At 34.4% G+C, this 26612-nt stretch overlaps 1 protein-coding gene across 1 annotated transcript in view; it reads right to left on the bottom strand.

Moving 5' to 3' along the window:
- Nucleotides 1–26612, bottom strand: part of LOC117331580 — a 51859-nt gene that overhangs the window by 7302 nt on the left and 17945 nt on the right. The window contains exons 2-3 of the mRNA XM_033890386.1: nucleotides 7510–7541; nucleotides 6812–7015 (exon numbers count right to left, since the gene is read on the bottom strand). Of these exons, the coding sequence (XP_033746277.1) occupies nucleotides 6812–7015; nucleotides 7510–7541 (236 nt within the window). The remainder of the gene's footprint in view (nucleotides 1–6811; nucleotides 7016–7509; nucleotides 7542–26612) is intronic.

Genomic DNA, 26612 nt, shown 5'->3' with positions numbered 1-26612 from the left:
TGTACAAAATATCTGTTTATTATTCATTGCATATCCATAAGACTTTAAAAGTTAATTAATCCAGAGGAAATTTCTGCTGGTAAATATAACTTCAGAATGATTTACATGATTATAAAGCAATACATGATATCTCTCAAGAACATCACATTTATTTAAGCATTGCTGTCTTTTTTTATTATTATTTTTATCGGGGTATGAAACAAATTTTGTTTGCAAACTGTATGTTTCATACCCCGATGAAACTAAAAACAAATGACATCAATGCTTATAATTAATTTTTGAAAACGATTTTCTAATTTAAAACATGTTTTATGTACAATTTTACTGGTTTTAAATGGGATTCTTTTTCTCAAATCAATACGCAACGTCAATTGTCGTATTGTGACGTCACATTTTTCGCGCCATTCTCGGAATTTCTTTCATAGAAGAATGAAATTTTTTTTTGACCAATCACATTTGAGTATTTACCATGAAAACAAAGAAAAATAAATTATATATTTCTAAACAGGCGTATGCTCTGCTGCAACTCCTTGAACTTTAATCCAATTATTCATTTACAAAAAAAATGGTATTTTCAGAAGTCACCGGAGTAAAATTTAAAACAATGTAAAAAAATTCATCTATAATATTATATGAATATAATAATATCAAACTGTTTAAATGAATTTCCTTTCGTCCGATATTCATTAGAAAATACTTGATGAATGTTTTTCATTTGGATAATATTGTTTTTGCTTTTAATAACGTTTTATTAAATTTTCATTTTAATAAACTAAACAATATAATACATACAAGACATTACATCTGCACATAAAAACTTAAAGAATAGATGATAGGGTTGATAGCAAACCACAGTCTTCAAGCTTTGTCATTCTTTGATATGAAAAGCATATCAATGATATATATCATATTGAGGTATCAAATTGTTTTATAAGAGAAGCCATTTTTCCACTTTATTTTTCATGTAAATGTTATTTTTGTACCCTTTATGCTTAGTTATCGAAACTGTATGACATTTGAGATAAAAGAGTTAATTATTCTTTAGACTGGTTATGGTAAGATGTTCAATGACCCTTGTTTTGGTTTTTTTTTAAAATGAACAAGATGAATTTTGGTGTATGCCTTTACTTCTTTCAAACATGTTTATTATCTATTTTGATATTATAGTTGTACCATAGCTGGTTTTCACAAATTTGTTAATTATACATTATCGATGAGGCTTCTTTTTAATTACATGTACCAAAAACAATTTTCCAAATGTATTAGTACATTCTTCTAACCTACTGGTGAATGGTTTCATGAAGGAAAATAATGATTAGTTTCCTCCTTCGTTCGATGTGCGTCTTGTTGTGGATGACGTCGATTGTAAACTTTGAGGTGTCTCGAGAAGAGTAATACGAAGGCCCCGAAATAGTTCGCGAATAACATTGCAGTAAAACTTCATCAATATTAACCGTGCCATCATCGGTGTTACTTTTACCAAATCGCGGATACGGCATGTGATTTTGGATGACACGGAGGTGTATTCCACGTAAAAGAATATGTACGTTATACGAATATCTACATTATGTACGTGTATATAGGATGTTCTGGAAACACAATCGATATTAACACAGAAGGGAACGTTCCCTCTATATACAGACGACAGTCGCAGTTGCGACACGAAAACTGAATGTCATCAACGACGACTGATTTTCCCATTCAAATTCTAGGTTATGCAGTTATTCTTGTTATTCAAAAACAGAAATTCAGGCTCAACAGTAAGTATATATTAATTCCCTATGGGTGCATTCGGTGTCCTTGCTATCTTAATGACAGGACGCATTGATAACCCCGTATTTCATCAATATTTATAGATACTTATACTTATCTTACATACCGTGTACCCCTATATACTTATCTAACATAGCGTGTATCCCTATATACTTATCTAACATACCGTGTACCCCTATATACTTATCTAACATATCGCGTACCCCTATATACTTATCTAACATATTGTGTATCCCTATATACACTGTACTTATCTAACATATCGTGTACCCCTATATACTTATCTAATATATCGCGTACCCCTTTATACTTATCTTACATATCGTGTACGCCTATATACTTATCTAACATATCGTGTACCCCTATATCCTTATCTAAGATATTGTGTACCCCTATATACTTATCTAACATACCGTGTACGCCTATATACTTACCTAACATATTGTGTATCCCTATATACTTATCTAACATATTGTGTACCCCTATATACTTATCTAAGATATTGTGTACCCCTATATACTTATCTAACATACCGTGTACGCCTATATACTTATCTAACATACCGTGTACGCCTATATACTTATCTAACATATTGTGTATCCCTATATACTTATCTAACATATCGTGTACCCCTATATACTTATCTAAGATATTGTGTACCCCTATATACTTATCTTACATATTGTGTATCCCTATATACTTATCTAAGATATTGTGTACCCCTATATACTTATCTAACATATCGTGTACCCCTATATACTTATCTAACATATTGTGTATCCCTATATACTTATCTAAGATATTGTGTACCCCTATATACTTATCTAACATACCGTGTACGCCTATATACTTATCTAACATATTGTGTATCCCTATATACTTATCTAACATATCGTGTACCCCTATATACTTATCTAAGATATTGTGTACCCCTATATACTTATCTAACATATTGTGTATCCCTATATACTTATCTAAGATATTGTGTACCCCTATATACTTATCTAACATACCGTGTACGCCTATATACTTATCTAACATATTGTGTATCCCTATATACTTATCTAACATATCGTGTACCCCAATATATACTTATCTAAGATATTGTGTACCCCTATATACTTATCTAATATACCGTGTACGCCTATATACTTATCTAAGATATTGCGTACCCCTATATACTTATCTAACATACCGTGTACGCCTATATACTTATCTAATATACCGTGTACGCCTATATACTTATCTAATATACCGTGTACGCCTATATACTTATCTAAGATATTGTGTACCCCTATATACTTATCTAACATACCGTGTACGCCTATATACTTATCTAAGATATTGCGTACCCCTATATACTTATCTAACATATCGTGTACCCCTATATACTTATCTAACATATCGTGTACCCCTATATACTTATCTAACATATCGTGTACCCCTATATACTTATCTAACATACCGTGTATCCCTATATACTTATCTAAGATATTGTGTACTCCTATATACTTATCTAATATACCGTGTACCCCTATATACTTATACTTATCTAAGATATTGTGTACCCCTATATACTTATCTAACATATCGTGTACCCCTATATACTTATCTAAGATATTGTGTATCCCTATATACTTATCTAACATACCGTGTACGCCTATATACTTATCTAACATACCGTGTACCCCTATAGGCTTATCTAACATACAGTGTATCCATATATACTTATCTAACATATCGTGTACCCCTATATACTTATCTTACATACCGTGTACGCCTATATACTTATCTAACGTACCGGGTACGCCTATATACTTATCTAACGTACCGGGTACCCCTATAGGCTTATCTAACATACAGTGTATCCATATATACTTATCTAACATATCGTGTACCCCTATATACTTATCTAAGATATTGTGTACCCCTATATACTTATCTAATATACCGTGTACCCCTATATACTTATCTAACATATTGTGTACCCCTATATACTTATCTAACATATCGTGTACCCCAATATATACTTATCTAATATACCGTGTACCCCTATATACTTATCTAACATATTGTGTATCCATATATACTTATCTAACATACCGTGTACCCCTATATACTTATCTAACATATTGTGTACCCCTATATACTTATCTAACATATCGTGTACCCCTATATACTTATCTAAGATATTGTGTACCCCTATATACTTATCTAATATACCGTGTGCGCCTATATACTTATCTAACATATTGTGTATCCCTATATACTTATCTAACATACCGTGTACGCCTATATACTTATCTAACATACCGTGTACCCCTATATACTGATCTAAAATACCGTGTACCCCTATATACTTATCTAAGATATTGTGTACCCCTATATACTTATCTAACAACCGTGTACCCCTATATACTTATCTAACATATCGTGTACCCCTATATACTTATCTAAGATATTGTGTTTAACAAATATTGCATGGCACTGAGGGCAATATGGGAGTTTATGGACTGGTCAGTCACCCAAATATATGTATATGGACCGAAGCGAAGCTGAGGTCCATATACATATATTTGGGTGACTGACCAGTCCATAAACTCCCATATTGCCCGAAGTGACATGCAATATTTGTTATATTATACCGAATATGACCAACATGACATGGAAAAAATAAACAACAAGTTGTTCTTAATCATTAAACATTTAATTTGAAACAAACAAAACGATGCAAAAATACAGGGTGTTCCTTACTGCGTATTTAGTTGCTTGTTTGGTATTGATGGAGTCCTTCGCATCGGTTATCGAAACAAGTTCGGTTTCGTCCAAGGACGCAAATCTATCACTGCCAGACGCCATTTCGCTCAGTGTCTGAAATGATGACGTCATAATATGACGACGTCAACTTGGTATTATGACGTCATTTTCATATAGCGTCGGCCCGGAGTCAAGGACTTCGGCCCTTGACTCCGGGCCATATACTATATATGGACCGGAGCAACTACTAGACTCAAATAGGCACTTAAATGAATGAGGTATAATATATAAGTATATACGGGTACACGATATATTATATAAGTATATATGGATACACTGTACATGTATGTTAGATAAGCCTATAGGGGTACGCAATATCTTAGATAAGTATATAGGGGTACACGATATGTTAGATGAGTTTTATTGCAGGGATGAGCAGTGAAAATATAAGATTCTGCAGTGAAAACATAAGATTTTGCATTGAAAATATAAGTTTTGCAGTGAAAATATAAGTTTTTTCGTTTTTGACCAATCAGAGCGGACCTTTGTATTCACCTCGTTGAAACTTGCTTATTTTTCCAGTCCAAGCGGAGATAGATAAATTGGTTATTTTGCTGTATTTCTGAAATTTTTAGACTCACTTGACATTAGCTATTCGTGCACAGATTAATCTTTCGATGTTTTTAATTTTGTTTTTGAGTTTATTTAATGCAATTAAAAGCAAATTAAATGGTTTCCCGTTAAATATAACATATATTTCACTCGTATGACAGAATATTTCGATATTTTTCACTCGTGCTTCGTACTCGTGAAAATATCGATATTCTGTCATACTCGTGAAATATATGTTATATTAAACGGGAAACCATTCGATATCCTCTATATACATGCATTTATCTAGCATACCGTGAGCACGTGTTTACTTATCAAACAAACCGCTAATCCCTAAAACTTATCCAACACACCTCTTTTATACGGATTACTGCTATAAACTTATCAAACATACCGCTTACTGCTATATAATTATCCAAAATACCGCTTACTGCTATATAATTATCAAACAACCACTTACTGCTATACACTTATCAAACATACCGTTTACTGCTATATAAGTATCCAACAACCACTTACTGCTATATAATTATCCAACATACCGCTTACTGCTATATGATTATCCAAAATACCGCTTACTGCTATATAATTATCCAAAATACCGCTTATTGCTATATAATTATCCAACAACCACTTACTGCTATATAATTATCCAACATACCGCTTACTGCTATATAATTATCCAACATACCGCTTACTCCTATATAATTATCCAACAACCACTTACTGCTATATAATTATCCAACAACCACTTACCGCTATATAATTATCAAACATACCGCTTACTGCTATATAATTATCCAAAATACCGCTTACTGCTATATAATTATCTAAAATACCGCTTACTGCTATATAATTATCCAAAATACCGCTTATTGCTATATAATTATCCAAAATACCGCTTATTGCTATATAATTATCCAACAACCACTTACTGCTATATAATTATCCAACATACCGCTTACTGCTATATAATTATCCAACAACCACTAACTGCTATATAATTATCCAAATACCGCTTACTGCTATATAATTATCCAACAACCACTTACTGCTATATAATTATCTAAAATACCGCTTACCGATATATAATTATCCAACCTACCGCTTACTGTTATATAATTATCCAAAATGCCGCTTACTGCTATATAATTATCCAAATACCGCTTACCGCTATATAATTATCCAAATACCGCTTACCGCTAAATAATTAGCAAACATAACGCTTACTGCTATATAATTATCCAACAACCGCTTACTGCTATATAATTATCCAACAACCACTTACTGCTATATAATTATCCAAAATACCGCTTACTGCTATATAATTATCCAAAATACCGCTTACTGCTATATAATTATCCAACCTACCGCTTACCGATATATAATTATCCAACCTACCGCTTACCGATATATAATTATCCAACCTACCGCTTACCGCTATATAATTATCCAAAATACCGCTTACTGCTATATAATTATCATGCATACCGCTTATCTCTATGTAATTATCCAAAATACCGTTTACTGTTATGTACTAATCTAAAATACCGCTTACATTTGTATATATATATAACGTAGTTATGATAGTGATAGCGTTATAATCTCGTATTTATGTTGTCTTTGTACCTATCAATCATACCATTTGTCTCACAACTTGGATACTTACTCTAAAAAGTAAACCCCAGAATGTATATCCTGCCTTCAGAAGGAAGCAATAGGTTAGCTTATGTTTCGGATCGATGTGCATGTGCCTCGAGATGTCAGTCCTGGATTTATTCCCTCGGAGCTCTTTCTCCTTTGCAGTACAAACTTTGTGAATTCGCTCCGTCCGTTCCTGATTCACTTCACCAACACTAGGGGGTTCTGACATCTGTTCAAAAAGGGTTAGGATTTTATTTTTTTTAATAGCCTGAAGAAATCGGAAATGACGTCATGTTCGCATTAAATTTAAAAACAAACAACAAATCAGTAATAATTGTTTTCTGCGTTTTAAATTACCATTTATCTGGATATCAAATGTACAGGAAAGACTTTGGACGGAGAAGAGCAAGTCCTTAACCGGTTAATATTGAATTCATATTGAACAGATACATTCAGCGGAATATTAGTGTAATACATATATAATCTTGGATTGTTTCATTCACACAGCTTTTTTTTCTTACAAAGACTATCTACGTACTCATAATAGTTATAATACATGTATACATACTGATTTTAAATCAATAGTCTATGCACTCTGATGCAGAATCAGACACAACTCTTAAGTTGTACACATATACGTAAAAAGTATTTGGAGAAATTCTTAATCACGATATTGAAAAAAAATGTATTAAAGTTCCAATATCAGTTATCATTGTAACTTACCCAGACATATCTGTAAAGCGATGTTTCTGCAACTAAAGAATAATCCAGATTAAATGTTGATCTCAATGCATCATAACACAATTATATAGTCTGACTGGCATTTTGTTAAGATTCTACAAAACATACATAAGTGGGGGAGAATTTGAGGGGTTAGATTATTTTGAGCGCGTATAAAATAATGAATACCTTCTGTATCGATGCCTCATTATTTACGAATTCATTGCTTTACATAGAAAGCACTAAACACTTGAATGGAGAGTAAGTCGGATGTTCTAGGGGAGTAATTGACAACACCGGTCAAGCTATCCTTGACCAAATCCAGGTAAAATTTACTGTTGACTGCTATATACATTGTACATATATCAAAATGGTGTAGCGCTGTGTGATACATGAAATACATGGAAGGAAGAGTATTACAAAATAAACATGTCATGGGGAGGAGATACACTATAAACAACATCATATAAATATATATAAACAAGACTAAAAATAATATGAGAAAGTTTTTTGTTTTTTTTTTTTAATCTGTATGGAAATTTAATTGTGATCATATTTAGGAAGGAAACAATAATACATTTTATCTAATAAGCATTGATTTTATACATACAGCAACCACGTGGTTAGGTAGAGGACGAGTGTAACTAATAATCTAAGATAGTCAGACACAAGCGTCTGTCATCACGGGTAGGGTCACCACGTGCACGTTTTTTTTTTAAATTATTTTTCATATATTTTTGGTACAAATAAATGAGGACTGATTTCCTAGTGAGATCTTTTTATTGTTTTAAATTTTACATTAGGCCTAAGTTTGGCATGCATGGTATGTCACACGAGTAATATGATATGAATATGTGGATATTTCTTGCAATTATGCACCAACGATGTTTTACATTTGAAACACAGTTTATTGAACATAAACACAGACACGGCGACAGTGACCTGAAATAAAAAGAACAATACCTAAAATACATACGGACATGTGTAAACGATGCCGACAATTACATTATTTAATACTTAACGCATTAAATATTCATTTAGGTATATTCTATATGTTTATATTATATTCTATTTTATTCCATAGTTACACTTTTACAATTAACAATTATAATACATTATTTTTACAATAGCTTTGACCCTATGGAGCCCGACCACGTGTATGTCATGTTAAATATTTTAACATATTACCGGCAAGATATTATAAATGCAAATACATTAGTTCAATGTATTTTATCTATATCAAATAGCTAAAACATATCAAATAATGTATTTATATTATTATTTTAAATTAAATAAACTCACCTACAAGCACTGTGGCCATAAAGCTCACAGGCTTATACCGGACGTGTGGATTGTGTAGGGTCTATAGCCGTTGTGGCTGCACTCACCACAGGGGCTTGGCACGATTTTCCAAATGATAGTCCATATATATATGTATATAGTATCTATATACATATATATATAGACTATCATTTGGAAAATCGGGCTTGCACAGGGGCTTGGCAAGCCTGTGGCACTCACCAGGGCAAGTCCCAGGTAAGGTTTTCCACGTGCACGGGTATAGGTCATGCAGGGTCAAAGTGACACACTCAACCAATCCTTGCGCTCATCTCTCATACGTCACCATAACAACTATATACACAGGTACATAGGACATTATATGACACAGGGACTTGTACAAACATTATACACGATACACAGCGCAAGTATCTATATACACTTTATATGTACAGGTGTTGGTCAGACTATTAAAGTTTGACCACCGTGACAGGTACATATGCACGCAACCAGAAAAAATGAATGTATACTATTTGAACAAATTCTTTTAAACTTGAAAACAAATTTCAAGATTTATACATAACTTCACTCAAATGGTATAGATTAAGAAACATGAATACATATATACTGTACATATGTATTTCTTTTCCTAAATAAATTCAAATTATCAAGATTACCAGGTCAATATAGTAGACCATTTCTGGTATACACCAATACTGGTAAATTTGACTAAGTTAGACTAAAGAAGCCATGAAATCATAAATGAAATCATAATAATACCATTTTTTTTATTTACAGTAGCTATATAGTTGCTCTTGTTAAATGAAGGTGTTTACATCTTTAATTATAAATTGACAATCGACACTTATGATCATAAAGACATTGACAAGATATAGCTTACACATAAATCAGTTAACATATAGGCCTAACGGTTACATATGCGAAGTACATGTAAACACTGGTAAATATCATAGGCTTAGTTTCATGTGATAAATATTACGGCAGTAACCATGATCCACAGCCATGCTGCATATATATTGAGACAATTGAGACAAAAATTATGAACATGAACACGTCGGGAAAACCACTAGAAACGGATACCTGAATCACGTCCACGTACTGTATCACAACTAACACCATGTCTTGTGTAGGGCCAGTGCGCACTACTATATATTTACATTCCTAATGTGGTTTGCTGATATGAACATACCAAGTGAAAACAACAAACATATGACCATGAATACACTATGAAAACCGTATGAAAACATTGTCTCTCGTGCTGATTTTCGACACATAACATCAGAAAAATATCAATACGCTTGAAAAATAGTCCTCGTTTCATTTCCGTAAATTATGTTTTCTTTGTAATCTATTTACATAAATTAATTCTAATTTAAAACAAATTATTGTATTCGATGTTATTTCATGTCTCTTTGTTTTAAATAACAAGCAATAAATAAATAAATAAACTACTGCAAACTGCGGAGCGGAAGGACACGCTAAACGATGGTGCATAGGCGGGATCTCCCGGCTGTTCTAATAATTTGGCGTTTCGTCGTATACATGACAAATTTTTCTTTTTAATAAAATTTCTCGTTTTCTCGATATAATTTTTTTAAATCAAGGTTATGTAAATATATGAATTGAATAGATTTTTTTAATTTTCATTGCGGCTATGAGTACCAGTAGCTAGCTACATATCCTCCGAGGCGCGCTACCGCGTCCGCCACGGGATATGTAGCTAGCTACTGGTATTCATAGCCGCAATGAAAATAAAAAAAATCTATTCAATCCATATATGAAAACCGTTTGGTGTCGCTAAGAATTTGGTGCAAATACAATAAAATCAGGTGTGACATAACACCTACCTTACATATATGGATAAATGAGATATTTATTTATCTCGGAACACCCATTTAGTCCCATCTAGGTGTTTTATTTCGTCTGTATAGACCCTCGCTTTACGCTGGTCAACATTTCATACTTGACTCGACGCCATATTGCTAACTACACTTTTGTATGTAGGTCGCGGGTCGCCTAATTTACCTAATCAGTACGCGATGGAGCGAAAAGAAAAAAATACAACATTTATTTTCATATATTTTACCGCTTATAATTAATAAATAATGAATTTTGAATAGAATATAACAGGTTTTGGGAAATAATATGTCTAGTTTTCTTAATTTAAACGATGTAAGAAGAAAACACAATAAATGATATGTGGTCTTTTCGGTGGGTCCTCCTAAAGACATGAATGGACCTGAAAGGACCTGAATCTGGACCTGAATGGGTTTTAAAGGTGTTTATTGGTTATAAATGTGTTATTTCTCAGTGTTTTATGCAAGAATGGGTGTTATTACATGTCAAAACACCATTTTCATTTGAAAAAAAACAAATTAGAATGATGTTTTTTAAAGCTCGATAAATGAGTCGCTAATCGAACGACAAACACGGCGGACCTGAATGGGATCGAGTGGACCTGAACGGGATTTTAGCTGTATTATAGCTAAGTTTGTATAATATTTTTTGTGCATAATGCAGGAAGAGATGTTACTTCATAGTAAAATACTATTTCTGTACAAAAAAAATCATAATGATGTATTTTAATCGAACCGACAAATACGTCATAGGACCTGAATTGGCTCGGGTGGACCTGAACGTGAATTTAGCTGTTTGATATATATTTTTTTTTTTGTAATATTCACGTGTACAATGCAAGAAGTGATGTTACTACATAGGAAAATATAACTTCTGTTTTAAAAATTTAATGATGTATTTTAATGCTCGATAAAACACAGGACCTGATTTGGATCAAGGGAAGTAACCCTTAAAATACAAAATGAACCACACCAGAAAACGGATATATATATGTATAAATATATATTTTAAACGCACAATTAAAAGGAAAAAATATGTAAAGCGTCTGAAGATATAATGAAACTGCTTATTTACAAATATATTATGGATTTTAGTATGTTAATTAAAGAGCATCTATTCTTAGAAACCATATATATTTATTCTTACATTTATCCTTTGCAAGGATTTTACCTCGCTTATATTTTTATATATTTGTATGTAGATACAAATAAGTGAAGTAAGATCCTTGCAAAGGATTAATGTTAGAATAAATATGTTTCTAAGAAAAAAATGCTAGAAAAATAATCTTTAATTAACATCCTAAATATATATCTTCCCCTATAATGAGTACATGACAATGACAATGTGGTGGGGGTGTGGCGTTGTGGGCGGGCCCATGTACGCCAGTCGCTCTACGGTGGTATAAAATTATCCCACGTTATAGTTTTTTTTTGTCGTGGGAGGGCGACCGAAGGGAGCCAAGAGGCTTACTATATACTTATGTTAAAAATTTATCTTTATATATCTATAAGTTATCTTTACAAAAAAGAAAAATCGATAGATATATGTATTTGTTCAAGACTGGAATTATTGTCGTATGTTGATGTTCAAATAAGGGGCAATATAGTATGTGTCTGTTATGTGCCCCGGGTCTAAGGCCACCAGTTACACCCGACAGTCGAGGACGTCACTGCTTCCGTAAGGTACAGTACTTATCCTTTTGCCGGGCTTGGCTGGAGGTATAGATGGTCCGGGGCGTCCTTATAGTGTAGGCCTATGCGGGTTTTTATATTATACTAGTGTATGCGTTTCAAATTATATAATATCAGTAAATGCAGAAAAAAGTGGCAATAGAAGTTTAATAAAAGAAAGACGAAGGTTTAACATGAAAAGGAGGAGGAAAAATCATTTAGCTGTCTAATACTTAGTCCATTGCGTTTGGATTCGGGTGGTTAGTTCTACTGGAAAACCAAATTTGACAGAATCGGAAAATCGTTAGCGCAGTCCGTGGCGGAGAGCATATCTGTGATTCGCGGCAAATTTTCCCTTAACGTAAGCAACGAGGTGAAAAATAAATGCTGGAAAAAGATAACAGATAGGTAGGGAGTGAAATGCGTTTTTGTGTTGTTTTTTTTTCCAGAGTAGCGTCTACTCCGGATGTTACGTCACACGTGACGTCACCAAGTTTGCTCCGCCTGTCTGATTGAAGAACTTGCATTGGTCGATGGGCTGTTGTATTTTACTGTTACTGCCAGTATTTCTTACAATATCTGAATATCAGAGACGATGTTCCAGGATATGGATGTTTTGTCATAATCATTGTATGTTGCTTTGCACAAGCACGCGTGCAAAAAATCAACCCAGCGTTCAGAATGTCAAACGAATTCCCGTAGCCTCGAGCTCGTAGGCCTACTGGTAGCGGTACCGCTGACTGTAACTGTAAGTAAACTTGTTTGTTGACATTGATGTAAACAGACGACGCTAAATATGCACGAAAAACAGTTCCCGTTTATTTGATATTTACTGCAGTAATACTAGTGGGGTGACACCTGAAGGATGTCACAGAAAGAATGAAGTGTAGTGAGGGGCGATAACTCTGTTCCAGCAGTTTTCATCAAAACCGCTCACTATCTAAATTTCGACCAATAAGACCTTGTGTTGTGGGCCGCCGTAGCCGATTGGTTAAGGTGCCCAGACACTTTATCACTAGCCCTTCATCTCTGGGTTGCGAGTTCGAAACACATATAAGGCAGATGCCTTGTTCTGACTGTAGGTCGGTGGGTTTTTTCTCCGGGTACTCTACTCCTATACGTATATGAGGTCTTATTCCACCTGATTACATTGGTGGATATCGTTACATGACAGCCTGTCAAAAGTTTCCTGTCGTGTAAACCTCTAATATTATTGGAGAACGGGTACTCCAGGTTTCCTCCATCAACAAAACCAGGCACGTCCTTAAATGACCCTGGCTTTTTATAGGACGTTAAAAAATATAAGTAAAACTGTGTTGTTGCCAAGAAAATGAAACCCATTAAGTTTAATTTGCTGTCCCATAATACCCCTACATTTATGTATTTCATTGAAATCAAACAATATCTAAATTTGGACCAAACAGAGGCTAGGAAATGGCGACCTTTTCGGTAAAATGTGAATATTGTTAATAAAATAATAAAGTGAGGTTACAAGAGTAACCAGTGTCCCATGATGTACATACATACCAAATTTAAATTTCATTGCAATCGGACAATAACTAAAATCTTCGAAAATTAATATGTTCCGTTACTACACTTCATTCTTTATAATATTCTATCTTCAATTTATCCATCGGAATCCTGAGATCTCATTACCACGATAATAATAAATAATTAATGAATTACGTTGCTAATACTGCCATTCATTATATTATTGAAAAATAATAAAGTATTTCTATTACTAAGTTTAAATACCGCTTTAGTATCAATACTAAAAGTAAATTCCACAAGTGTACACAAAATCCTAAATATCACTTCTGGTTATAACATCATATATTGGGACAGAGTTCATAATTAGCTTCGCTATATGTTTAAGAAATAATTAACGATAATTCGTGTATTGTTGTAGGATATACAACGTGGACGAGGATATTTTGCAATGAAATTAATAACGAAGGCCGCAGGCCTGAGTTAATAATTAAAATTGCAAAATATCCGAGTCCGAGTTGTATATCCTTCAACAATACACGAGTCAAAGATGATTATTTCTATTCTACCATGTATTGTTTAGTTCTGAGATCTACCTCTTCCTAATAGAAAAAAACGGCAAAGAAACCCCGGGAAAACCTTGTATTTTTTTTTTTTTTTTAGTATTGCATTATTTTGTTGATAAGGTATACATTTCTTTACATGCAATACAGTACTACAATCAAGAACATCTATCATATGGCATTGATTTTTTATGGAGGCGTTTACGCCTGCCATATTACAATCACCTACGAGTTGTGACGTCACAATCTCTCACTTTCGTTTTCGTTATATTTCCTTTCACAGTTCATTTTGTAGTTTCTTTCGGTTCATATATATGATGTAGTTGAACTATATATGCATTTATGAAAACTATCAAGACTACAAATAAAGTGCTTTTACATGAAAAAGGTATATTCAGTATAAATTTCTCTTCGGCGGAAGTTCGGAATTTGAGACCTCTGGTGGTAATTTCTGTAACTAGGGGTAATGATTCGCTTAGTTCCAAGTAGTAGTCCGTCATTCAAAGTAGATGATGTGCACAGAAATGTATTAACTATGCTGATAGTGTTGTGCACATTTCAGGAACTATTTTGAATAATCAATAAGAATAATGTCTTGTAAATATCTACACCTGCATCGATTTTTGCAAATCTATATTGAAAATACTGTTTGGAGGGAGATAACTGCGATATGATGACGTTACCTTACAGGGGACAATAGTTCAACTACTAGAAATAAAGATGGGATAACAACCAAGCGCAAACAAATTCTCGTTTTTCATAATCTTCTCCGGGTTTTTTTCCTTTGTTTACAACTTAGTAGTTTTTCATGAGATTTAGTCCGATATTCAGCGATCACCTGATCTGTCTGTTTACGTGAACGATGCCACGAAATGTCACACTATGGACCGAAATGTTATCCACTCCAAACCTACTTTTATCGACTATAGTTGCCTGAGTTCTATGTAGTGAGCGAGCACGCGGTCAAAATGGCACCTGTTGGATACGGGCTTCACACGAATCATCGAAGTGTGATGTCTGTCACTAGAAATTAATATCTATCAACATGCATTAAAGGCAAGTTACTCACAAAGTTTGAATATGTTTGTTGAACCACTGAAATAAGTGTTTGTTTATTTAGGACGAAACTGTTTACGATATGTTATTAAAGCCTCGCCAGACCCCAATAACTGATCGAAGTTCATGTGTTTCAAATCCGTGAATCAGTAGGCGATGGCTTGATGGCGTGATGGAATTCGATCGTTTAGTTTTTAAAACTTAGAAAACTGGCACATATGTCGTGGTGGTAATTTTGTACTGTTCCTTCCCCGACAAAGACAATATGTAGAATCTAGATTATGTGATAAGATTTACTGCAGTAGCCAGGTATAGCTTAATACAAAATGATAATTGAACCAGCTTGTCTTATTTATATATTCAGCTATTCAACCTGTTCAAATGTTTTCATGTAATCTACACAAAGCTGTGAAATGTTTGTATTACATATGCTATTTAAACAATACAAAGTAATTGTAGATTAACAAAATGTATACAAATTGCTTTTACCCTATTAGACTATTAGATCTACCAACTTTTTGTTGTTTTATACTGTTTTCATGTTATATGATTAATCAATATAATTAGGACTATAAAACTTTCTCAAATATCAATATTCATGTTGGATTTCATGTCGCAAACATTATAAATCCCTTAAAATAATCACCAATCTCCTTATTGGTCTCCAGCAAGTGTGGAAAAATGAAATTCTTTTTGTCAATAATTTCATTTGTTATGAATAAATGTGTAACCATTTGGGTATTTTCAAATATTGACCTTCAAATCTGTTAAAACTATATATATACAAGCAACAATCTGCGGGATGTCAAATATGGAAGACCGTTTCAGGTTAAATTACCAAAAATGCTGAAGTACTGTTTCTTATCACGGATCACATTGTAATAGGATTTTTGACTATTATGTGTTATTGCTACTTAAGTGTGATTTTTTTTTTCGGCTTAAGTGACAATGTATTTCTTTGCACTTATAATTATGTGCAACAGACATCGCGAGAGTTTAATTCACATACATATATTATTGACTCCTACAAAAAGAAGCTAAGCGAGTGGTTGACCGACGAGAGGCATGCTATCAAATCTCATATTGACTTAGTATTCAGATTGCTCATATCATATTTTATTGTTCCGGCCTGGTGATGAAAAAAAATCATGGCGGTTTATATGAACATTGTGTTTCATTGTCTGGGAGATATCAACTGATATTAACAATGTCAGCGGCGCCTAGACTCAAAAGATATAGCATTGTTAACAATATATTTTAGTCAGCTCTAGAAAAACATCTGCATTTATGAAAGTAACTAACTCCTTTAATGTTTGTGTCAAAATTAAGTATATATAACGTACAAAAAAAACGTCAAACTTCTAATATTATAGATATGAAACATACATTTATGCTGACTGCCTGATAATATAATTATAATACAGTATGTACAGAATTTACAATCCTTTGACATTCAGCTCATAATATACACTATCATAATTATAATTTGATCTGTCGTCGTGCGTCGGTCTTCTTCTCAAGACCCATATATAGCAGAATGGGGTACAAAAGGTTCTTAAGCTGTTTTATCAAAATGTGTCGCATTCCCCCTTGGAAGGGGATAAATTTTACTACTGTAAGGAAACTCATCCCACATATTTTAGCACAATTTGTTTCATTTTCATTAGAAATTGGTTAGCATGTGGTCAGGGGCTAAATTTTCTCAATGACATATCAGAGAATGTCGAGGTCAACAACTTAATGGGGTCGAAAGAAGGTCAAAAATAAAAATATCAAATTGAGCATTTTTTTCATTTCATATGAAAGAACATACCAAGTTCACTGAAGCAGAATGTGCATATTTTATTGTCATCAGATGAAAAATGACCGAGATATGACACTTGGAGAAGAAAAATAATTAGCTATTTTCCAGCCAAAATTAAAAAATAATAAATTGCATATAAAAGATTTATGCTCTTTTAACTACATACACATGAAGGCTTGATGTTTGGCACATCATAACATGTATAGCTGGCTACAAATGTTATGCTTATCTTTGACCTTGACCTTCATTCAAGGTCACAAGGGTCAAATGATGGGGGAAAAAATCAAAGTTCTTTTAAAATTATTGATTTGGGTCACATTTTAAAGAATCTTTTTTAAAGGTGTGTGCAACGTATCGAGGTCAAATAATCAAAATGACGCAGATATGATGGCACTTTGAAAATGAAATTCCTGCCAAAATTCAAAAATCACCCAAAACTGCACACACATGAAGGCTGGATTTTTGGCATACAGATACATGTACATGTGTGACTGGCTACAAATAGTATTTTTATCTTTGACCTTGACCTTCATTCACATTTTAAAGAACCTGCTCTTATGAAGGTGTGTGCTTAGTTTCAAGGGCAAATTATCAAAAATGATGCAGATATGGCCCTTTGAAGAATGTTCTCCTGTCAAAATTCCAAATTATCCATAAATTGCAATTCAATTGTTAGCTCACCTGGTCCAAAGGAACTGCTGATGGGAATTGAACAAAATTTGACTGGTGGGATCATTATGGGATGGGGACTAGAAATTATACAAATGGTGGGGCTGGGGGCTGAGGGGCCGGTCAAAAAGGGTCAATTTGGCTTAATTGATATAAACTTCTCTGGAACTAAGCGTTGGATATCGCTCATATTTATCTGGTAGCATCCCTGTGGGGTAGGGATTCAAAATTGTACAAATGATTGGGCTGATCTCCCGGGGGCCAGATAATGAGGCCAAAACGGGTCAATTTGGCTTAATTAAATAAAACGACTCCTTCTCTGAAACTAAGCAATGTATATCACTCATATTTGACTGGTAGCAGCCTTATGGGGTATGCATGTAAAATTGTACAAATGGTGGGGCTTACCACCTAGGGGCCTAAGGGGTGTGGCCAAAAGGGGTCAGTTTTGCTAAATTGATGTAAACAACTTCTCTGAAACTAAGCAAGGGATATCTCTCATAGTTTTCTGGTAACATTGGTATGAGGTAGGGAATCATATTCGCTTGGTAGCATCCCCTTGGGGTAGGGATTCAAAATTGTACAAATGGTGGGGCTGACACCAGGGGCTGAGGGGCGGGGCCAAAAGGGGTCAATTTGGCTAAATTGATACAAACAATTAATTGTCTGGAAGAAGGCGACGGATTTCTATCATATTTGATTATTTTCATCCTAGCTAGGGATTCAAAATTGGTAAAGCTTTTCCCACCATTGAAAACTGATTACTTTTGTTTTATCTGTGAAATCATTCAGATCCCCACCCGATAATCATACATAGCCTTGCTTGGCATCAAGAGATGAACACAATCCTGATGCAAAAATAGGCCCTGTGTTCTTTCCCCACCCCAAGGGACTTATAGTTTCTTTAAACACAATCATATTGAATTTGTTTCAAATATGAAAGTTTTCTTCAATACAATTGTATTTTGCATGTTAAACACTGTATATTTATATACAGTACCTAATCGGCTAGTGTCCACATCTTGGTGGTAAATTGAAAAACAACAAATTACAAATCACAGTTTATTGTTAATATTGATATTGGATCTAGCTATTAAAATAGATGGAATTGATACCTAATTTTGAAATAATTCTCCTTAAAAAATGTCTTTGTTGAATAAAAAAGTAATATTTTTAAAAGTTGTCAATCTAAATTTTGATATTATTCTAAGAAAGGAATAAGCAATTTTTTACAAGATATTGAAACACATTGCACACTTTCAACAAAAAAGTAGCAGACACTCCTGTATTTTCAATACATGTCGTGTATTGTTATAGCGTATCTAAATGTGTATCATATCGTTTCGACCTTTCTAATACCTAGGCCTATTAGGTATAAGTTGGTTTTAAACACATAAATGCAAGTTTTGAACTACTTAAGTATAAGGTTGGTTTCAAGTATGAATGTTAATGACATGTACCTAAGTAGAAGTTGGTTTGAAAAAAAAAAAAAAAATGTTTAACTTCTTAAGTAAAGGTTTGTTTGAAATTAGAAATGTTTAACTACTTAAGTAGAAGTTGGTTTGAAACTTGAAGATGGTAAAAACCATTATGTACATCGGAACAGTCTAAACCATTACATTCATCAGGACTGTGAAAACCATTTTGTCCAGTTGACACACTTAAGTAGAAATGTTTCATCATGTTGATGTTTAATTTCTATTCTTGCTATATTTCAAATGGGGCCCCTGAGGTTCCTCACAGTTCAAACAAAGATGAAATGTATAATAAGAAAGACTAACCCATTAGCGCACTCGGCTACAGTAACCGTATTAATGTTGGGTGAATATCAGATACATAACATTGTAACAGCCATGACTCACGAGCGTGTATTATTGATACGAGCGTGTATTATTGGAAAATAATACATGGTTTTAAACCAAAACTGGCGTTGCATAGCAAACATGGTAGAATTCATTGTAATATTAAAATTCATAATCAATTCCCAAAATTGCATTTACAACTTTCTATTTCACCTGGTCAAGACCAACATATGAGAAACAAAATATAAAAGTTTCAACACAGCATGTTGTACATTATCAGGAGATATCTGACAACCGCTGTCACCAAATACCGATTATATACATCCGGGTCAGGGGTAGAGGTCAAATCTACACCCAAAAGTGTGTTAACGACTTGCGCAACCCGACCGGCCAATCAGCTTGTGTTTCACCTGAACCAAGTCCCTGTGGAGAATGCGTTTCTTTGGTTTGTATCTGTTTTCCCGAGTAAATACATGTAACACATGAAATGGGTACTTTATATATGATACGAGGATAAAGAGTAGTGTGTTGAGATTTAGAAAATCACAAATTATACACACTGTTACTGAAAATAGAATGACGTAGGATTCTGGTGTAAAAAGGCGGGAATTCCCCAGGCGGGGGTTCCCCAGTGCAGTGTAAATACGTACCCGTGTGACCTTAGCAGAAACTGTTGCATCACGGACACGACAGGAAAAAGAACTTAATGTACCATATGTCAAAACAAGATTAATTATGTCTTTGGGATAGAGATATTTGTGATAAATATGTAAAAAAAAAAGACAGAAAAAAAAAAATGTGCAGAGAATTGTGTCGTTCGTATTTTCTCTGATATCGTAAAATTGTTAGAAATATTGGCAGTGACAGTAAAATACAACCAGCTCATCGAGCGCTATAAGTTCAATCAGACAAGCAGAACAGACTTACAAATGTAGTAACGTCACTCGTGACGTACGTCCGTACATGTAATAGACTCTCCGGAATGTGTGACGTCGCGGTACATAGTACCTATGTTTAAAACCCTATTGTGACCGTTCTGTGATAGATATAGAAAAACTAAAGATACTGTTTTCTTCGGAATTACATGTACTTGTGATGTGTGGAGTTTCAATAAGATGGTTTTATGCGTTGGTTCACTAGGCCGAGTTGTGCAGAAACCAGCAGTCAAAGTGTCAATTTTGGCGTGTTTGTACCCAAAATATCTCCATAACTAGATTATTCCCAGATATACGGGATATGCCTGGACATACATGTAGATCACACCGAGTTTTATAAGTGTGGAAAGTTTTATCAAAATGTATAGAGTCGCTTTTCAGTTAGCTCAGGCAAAGTGGTCTGAATTAGCCGCATGTACATTACGTTCCGTCCTTCAATACACTACATTCCACACATACTTGGTTACGTCACTGGTGACGTAACATCCGCCACCTCTCGATAAAATACGACCCTTTTTCAAAACCCTATTGTGGCCGTTCTATTAAAGATATAGAAAAACTAAAGATTCCCTTTTCTTCAGAATCCTCTCTACTTGTTATGTTTTGAGTTTCAGAATTTTTCATTAAAGCGCTGATTTTTAAGGACTGGTTAAACAGAAGCTACCGGTCAAAATGACGATTTTGGCATGTTTGACCCAAAATATCTCATAAATGCGATTTCCCACAGGCTAGGATACCAGATACATCCAGACCTAGATCGAGCCGAGTTTTACAATCGTTCAAAGTATCAACTGAATTGTATGTGCCAATTTTTCTGTCCTCAAATCGCTATTATATCCGGCAAAATAGGCGAATTAGCTCGTATTACATTACGTTCCGTAAGGAACGATAACTCCGTTATCGCCCCTTACTACACTTCATTCTTTACTTTGTCTCCAAGTTTAATTAATTTTAGATTTCGATAGGCCTAGTCTGTGTAGATCTATTTGTTTGTAGCTTCATGAGTGACTGTTTACGACTAAAATATCAACAGGAATCGCGAGATTGAGGTCACAAATGTACAAAGAACCGTGTGCTCTCGGACATTTTCTCTTGAACGAGCACATCCAATGCTACTCTGACTGTTGTATAAGCATTACCATTTGAAAAGAGAATTGAAATAAATTTTGATTGATAACCGATCACATAGATAGATGTAGTCTATACTGAGTACTCATATATATATACATTAAGACTCATAAAACATGTAACAATAGGATATGTGTTACTGTTTTATCTTAAAGTTTGTATATATATCATCTTATTAATTTGTTGGTTCATTTTTAGTTTATTAACTAACAATGCATCTAATATAATTGTTTTTTTTTATTGAGGTTAATGATTTATTTATTAGAAAACCCTATATAAAATAACTGAATAGATCTGGCAGTTCATTGAAAAATGTATGATAGCATTCCTTTGATTTGAAGAGTTTTAACAAGCCACATAAATAAATAGAAATTGGGAATAAACAAAAATGTATTTGGCAAATTGTTTGTGGTCGAGTCTGAATGTGTACTGGAACTATCTTGTACTCGAAGTACTGCTGTTTTTAATATTTCAAATACTTTACTTCCATCAGTTTATATTTGTCTTAACATACTATACAAAAGAAAGTAGTTGTTTTTTGTCACCTTGATAGCAGATTAACAGTTTAACATCAGACTTACATTTCCATTTGGTAAACAAACTTTTTGTTTTCATGTTATACCTATGGTGGCTGATTTCTGCCATTTCGTTGTTTCGTTCTGGCGCCCCGACAGAACGATAATCTTCGTCTTTTCGCCCCCGATAATTAGCGTTATGGCGCCGCGCCATAACGAAAAGACGCCACAACTCAACGCGAAATAACGAAAACGTGAAGCCGCTAATCAGCGGGGCGAGTTAATTCGCCCCGCTAATCAGCGTCTTTTCGCCCCGCCATAACGCTGTTTATCGTTATGGCGCCCCGATAAACAGCGTCTTTTCGCCCCGACAAGACGATAATTATCGTCTTTTCGCCCCGCTGTTTATCGTTATGGCGCCCCGCTAAACATCGTCTTTTCGCCCCGCCATAACGCTGGTTATCGTTATGGCGCCCCGCTAATCATCGCCTTTTCGCCCCGCCATAACGCTGTTTATCGTTATGGCGCCCCGCTAAACATCGTCTTTTCGCCCCGCCATAACGCTGTTTATCGTTATGGCTCCCCGCTAATCATCGTCTTTTCGCCCCGCCATAACGCTGTTTATCGTTATGGCGCCCCGCTAAACATCGTCTTTTCGCCCCGCCATAACGCTGTTTATCGTTATGGCGCCCCGCTAAACATCGTCTTTTCGCCTCGCCATAACGCTGTTTATCGTTATGGCGCCTTCCGGCTAGTCATGCGCAGAGCAATCTTTCATAGAAGATGGCGGAGCAAAGCAGTTACACCAGCCTTTTGAACGGAGACAATACCACTAGTAGCCTTTTTATTTAGCTTTAATAACCTTTTAGGTGAGTTTTAAAATGGTTTGGTACACATTGTACCGCTTATGTTCACTTGTGCTGTTATCTATATGTTCGAATATACGGTTAAGTTGCTTTTTCAATTTTACATTTTGAAATCATAATTTATATTCAGTAAAAATGTGTAACATGTTGTTAAATACAATTTCTGATAATTTTCCTTAAACATTGTCAGAACAGGATCTAATTAGAGAATATCATTTTGCTGACTACACGTACTCCGATATTATTCTTATTCTCTTCTACCAACATCACGTATCTATAAGGTTTGTATGTTTGTTTTTCAGACTATTTGGACAACGCTTTAAATATTTGTTTTTTTACCACATCATTGATTCCCTCTTTATGAGGATGTTATATCTTTAATGTATTTTGAATGAAAGTTGAGAAGACATGTTTGCGAGAAAAAGCATTGCATGTTATATATAGTGAGTTTACAAAGCCACGTTTATATTTATGTAATATTAATTATAAGCTGTTATTTCAGCTGTAGACAACTACATCGGTACTCAGATCACTAGGTCTTCGGCGTCAGCATGCGGTAACGGATGAAGTAGTTCAAGCTATACAGGTAAGTGTATCCTCCTTATTTGGTAAAATACATACATGGTGAAAAGTGTCATTTTATTCAGTTCATATACTCACTTCGGATAAGTTATTCCAGTATGATTTATAATGAAGCCCTGATAGGAATGTATAAAACGCAGATGCATTTATAATTGTTATCGCATTTGTCGCATATTCGTTAATAAAAAAAACAATAATTGCGGCCATTTGTGATGAGCAACCAATTTTCCGCCATTCGCATATGTCGTATGTATTGTTGATCGAGTTTCTATTTTAAAAAAATAAGCAAACAAGGCTTCACAGTATGGATATTTGCATCACTTAAAACTATGTACACACACATATATCCATGAAAAGGGTCAGCAATGATATAGAGGATATCTAACAGTGTCTTCAGTAATACCAAATATATTTCACGAGTGGGGCTAATATTTTGATATTTTTCACGAGTGCGCAGCACGGGTGAAAAATATCAAAATATTAGCCACACGAGTGAAATATATTTGGTATTACTGAAGACACTGTTAGATATTCTGTTTATAACATGTTTTATCAACGAAAACGAAAAACCTACCCCGTATGCTAACTAGGCCTACAGCGAAAGTTTGCATACCAAAAAAAGTAGTTCTCCCTGTTCAGGTGCTGACATATATGTCGGGCTTTCTGATTGGTAAATTATTTTGGTATTTTCTAATCATTAATTTGATTGGTCAAATCAGCAAAAGTGATATTTTTCACTAAATATGATATTTTTCACTAGTGAAAAATATCACTTTTATAGAATGAATAATTTTTGATATTTCACTAGTAAAAATGTAATAAATATATGTAGGTGACATGTGTACCTGGTATACGTGTAGGTGATCATGACATGTGTACCCAGTATACGTGTAGGTGACATGTGTACCCGGTATACATGTATGTATGTGACATGTGTATCCGTTATACATATATGTAGGTGACATGTGTACCCGGTATACGTGTAGGTGACATGTGTACCCAGTATACGTGTAGGTGACATGTGTACCCGGTATACATGTATGTATGTGACATGTGTATCCGTTATACATATATGTAGGTGACATGTGTACCCGCACTACCCGGTATACGTGTAGGTGACATGTGTACCCGGTATACGTGTAGGTGACATGTGTACCCGGTATACGTGTAGGTGACATGTGTACCCGGTATACATATATGTAGGTGACATGTGTACCCGGTATACGTGTATGTAGGTGACATGTGTACCCGGTATACGTGTATGTAGGTGACATGTGTACCCGGTATACGTGTATGTAGGTGACATGTGTACCCGGTATACGTGTATGTGACATGTGTATCCGGTATACGTGTATGTGTGTGACATGTGTATCCGGTATACGTGTATGTAGGTGACATGTGTATCTGGTATACGTGTACTCGTCATTTAAAAAATTATAGTAAATACTCATACGCGATATCCCTGTTTCATTTCGATTGACGTCGTCTATAAATTGTAATTAAGTGACTAAAACTTTATTTACCAGTATCGATCCCAATATGAAGTGTTTGTGCCTTTTGGTTATAGGGAAAGTTATATAAATGCTTCAGCATATTCGAAGCATGTGCACTTGAATTAAGACCAAGGTCAATGCACAGATATACATTTGGTAGTTATTATACAATACCGCAATTGATGTTAAATATCAAGTATGTTTGTGAAATATTAAAGAAGCTGAAACATCCCTAACTTTGGCGTGAAAATTTACATTTTTAACACTACACAGTGACCTTGAAATATATGAAAAACATAAAGGCACTGAAACGGATCAAATGGATCAAAATGCCATTATCCAAGTGCTATATCGTCGCCATCTTGACCTTGAAATTCTGCATTATACCTTAGTTGAATCATGCTGAGAGAGAGATTGCAAATGAAATAACATGTTAAATATATCAGACATTTCATGTACAATAGAGATGTTTAATTCGATGAAATACGTGATTAACATTGAACACTACTTGACTACATGTTGAGTTTGCTTGCTTTTTTCACTTCAGGAGCAATGTGTTGACTCTTCAGCGCGAACTGGACCCGGACGGTGTTCGTAGCAGACAGATGTACCGAAGGGCCGAATTACCTTATACATGTCGATGGCTATGACAAACTAAAACGATTTGGTTTTGCCATTCACCGTGCAATATGCGGGTATTTTTTTCACATCAAAGCTTATTTTTCATTTCTATCTGAAGTACAGTATGTAAATAGGTATGGAATATGTGCGATATTATTTTGAGGTCGAGGTCAATATACATTGTACGTAGCGGTAGATTAAGTTTCTTGATTAAAACAATATTGGGAAAAAGTCTAGTTTTCTTTCATATCAGCTTCACATATGTAAGTATTAATGAAATTATTGGTACAAACTTCCAATTTCGTTTCTTTTTTCGAAATAGTCGTGTCTGTTTACAACGACATTCGAGCGACATCACACGTGTTTTGACGGTATGCACAAAGTGATTTTAATGTCACCATGCTATTTAACAATTAAATGATTGGTAGATTGTATTTATAGTCAAGGTGAATGCAATCCGGGTGACAAGGAAATATAATGTTACATTAACACACGTAAAGTTTTTCTTTTTCTAAATCCGTAGTTAATGCTCAGCCATTCCCCTAGTATATGTTCATTAAAAACAACGGCAAACATAAAATCCATTAACCTCCTGTGATTGATTTGCATTCAAACTGACACAGCCATATTTCAAAGAATCGCCGTGGTGATGGTAGACAAAACGCCAAAATGAAAATTACGCGATGGTTCTAATGACAAATCCTTGCTACGTTTGATTTACCCCCAACGCATCGCAAAGAATTCTGTGACGTAAATAA

This window comes from Pecten maximus, chromosome 7 (assembly GCF_902652985.1).
Source record: "Pecten maximus chromosome 7, xPecMax1.1, whole genome shotgun sequence".
NCBI lineage: Eukaryota > Metazoa > Mollusca > Bivalvia > Pectinida > Pectinidae > Pecten > Pecten maximus.
This window is presented reverse-complemented; position numbering and strand designations above follow the sequence as displayed.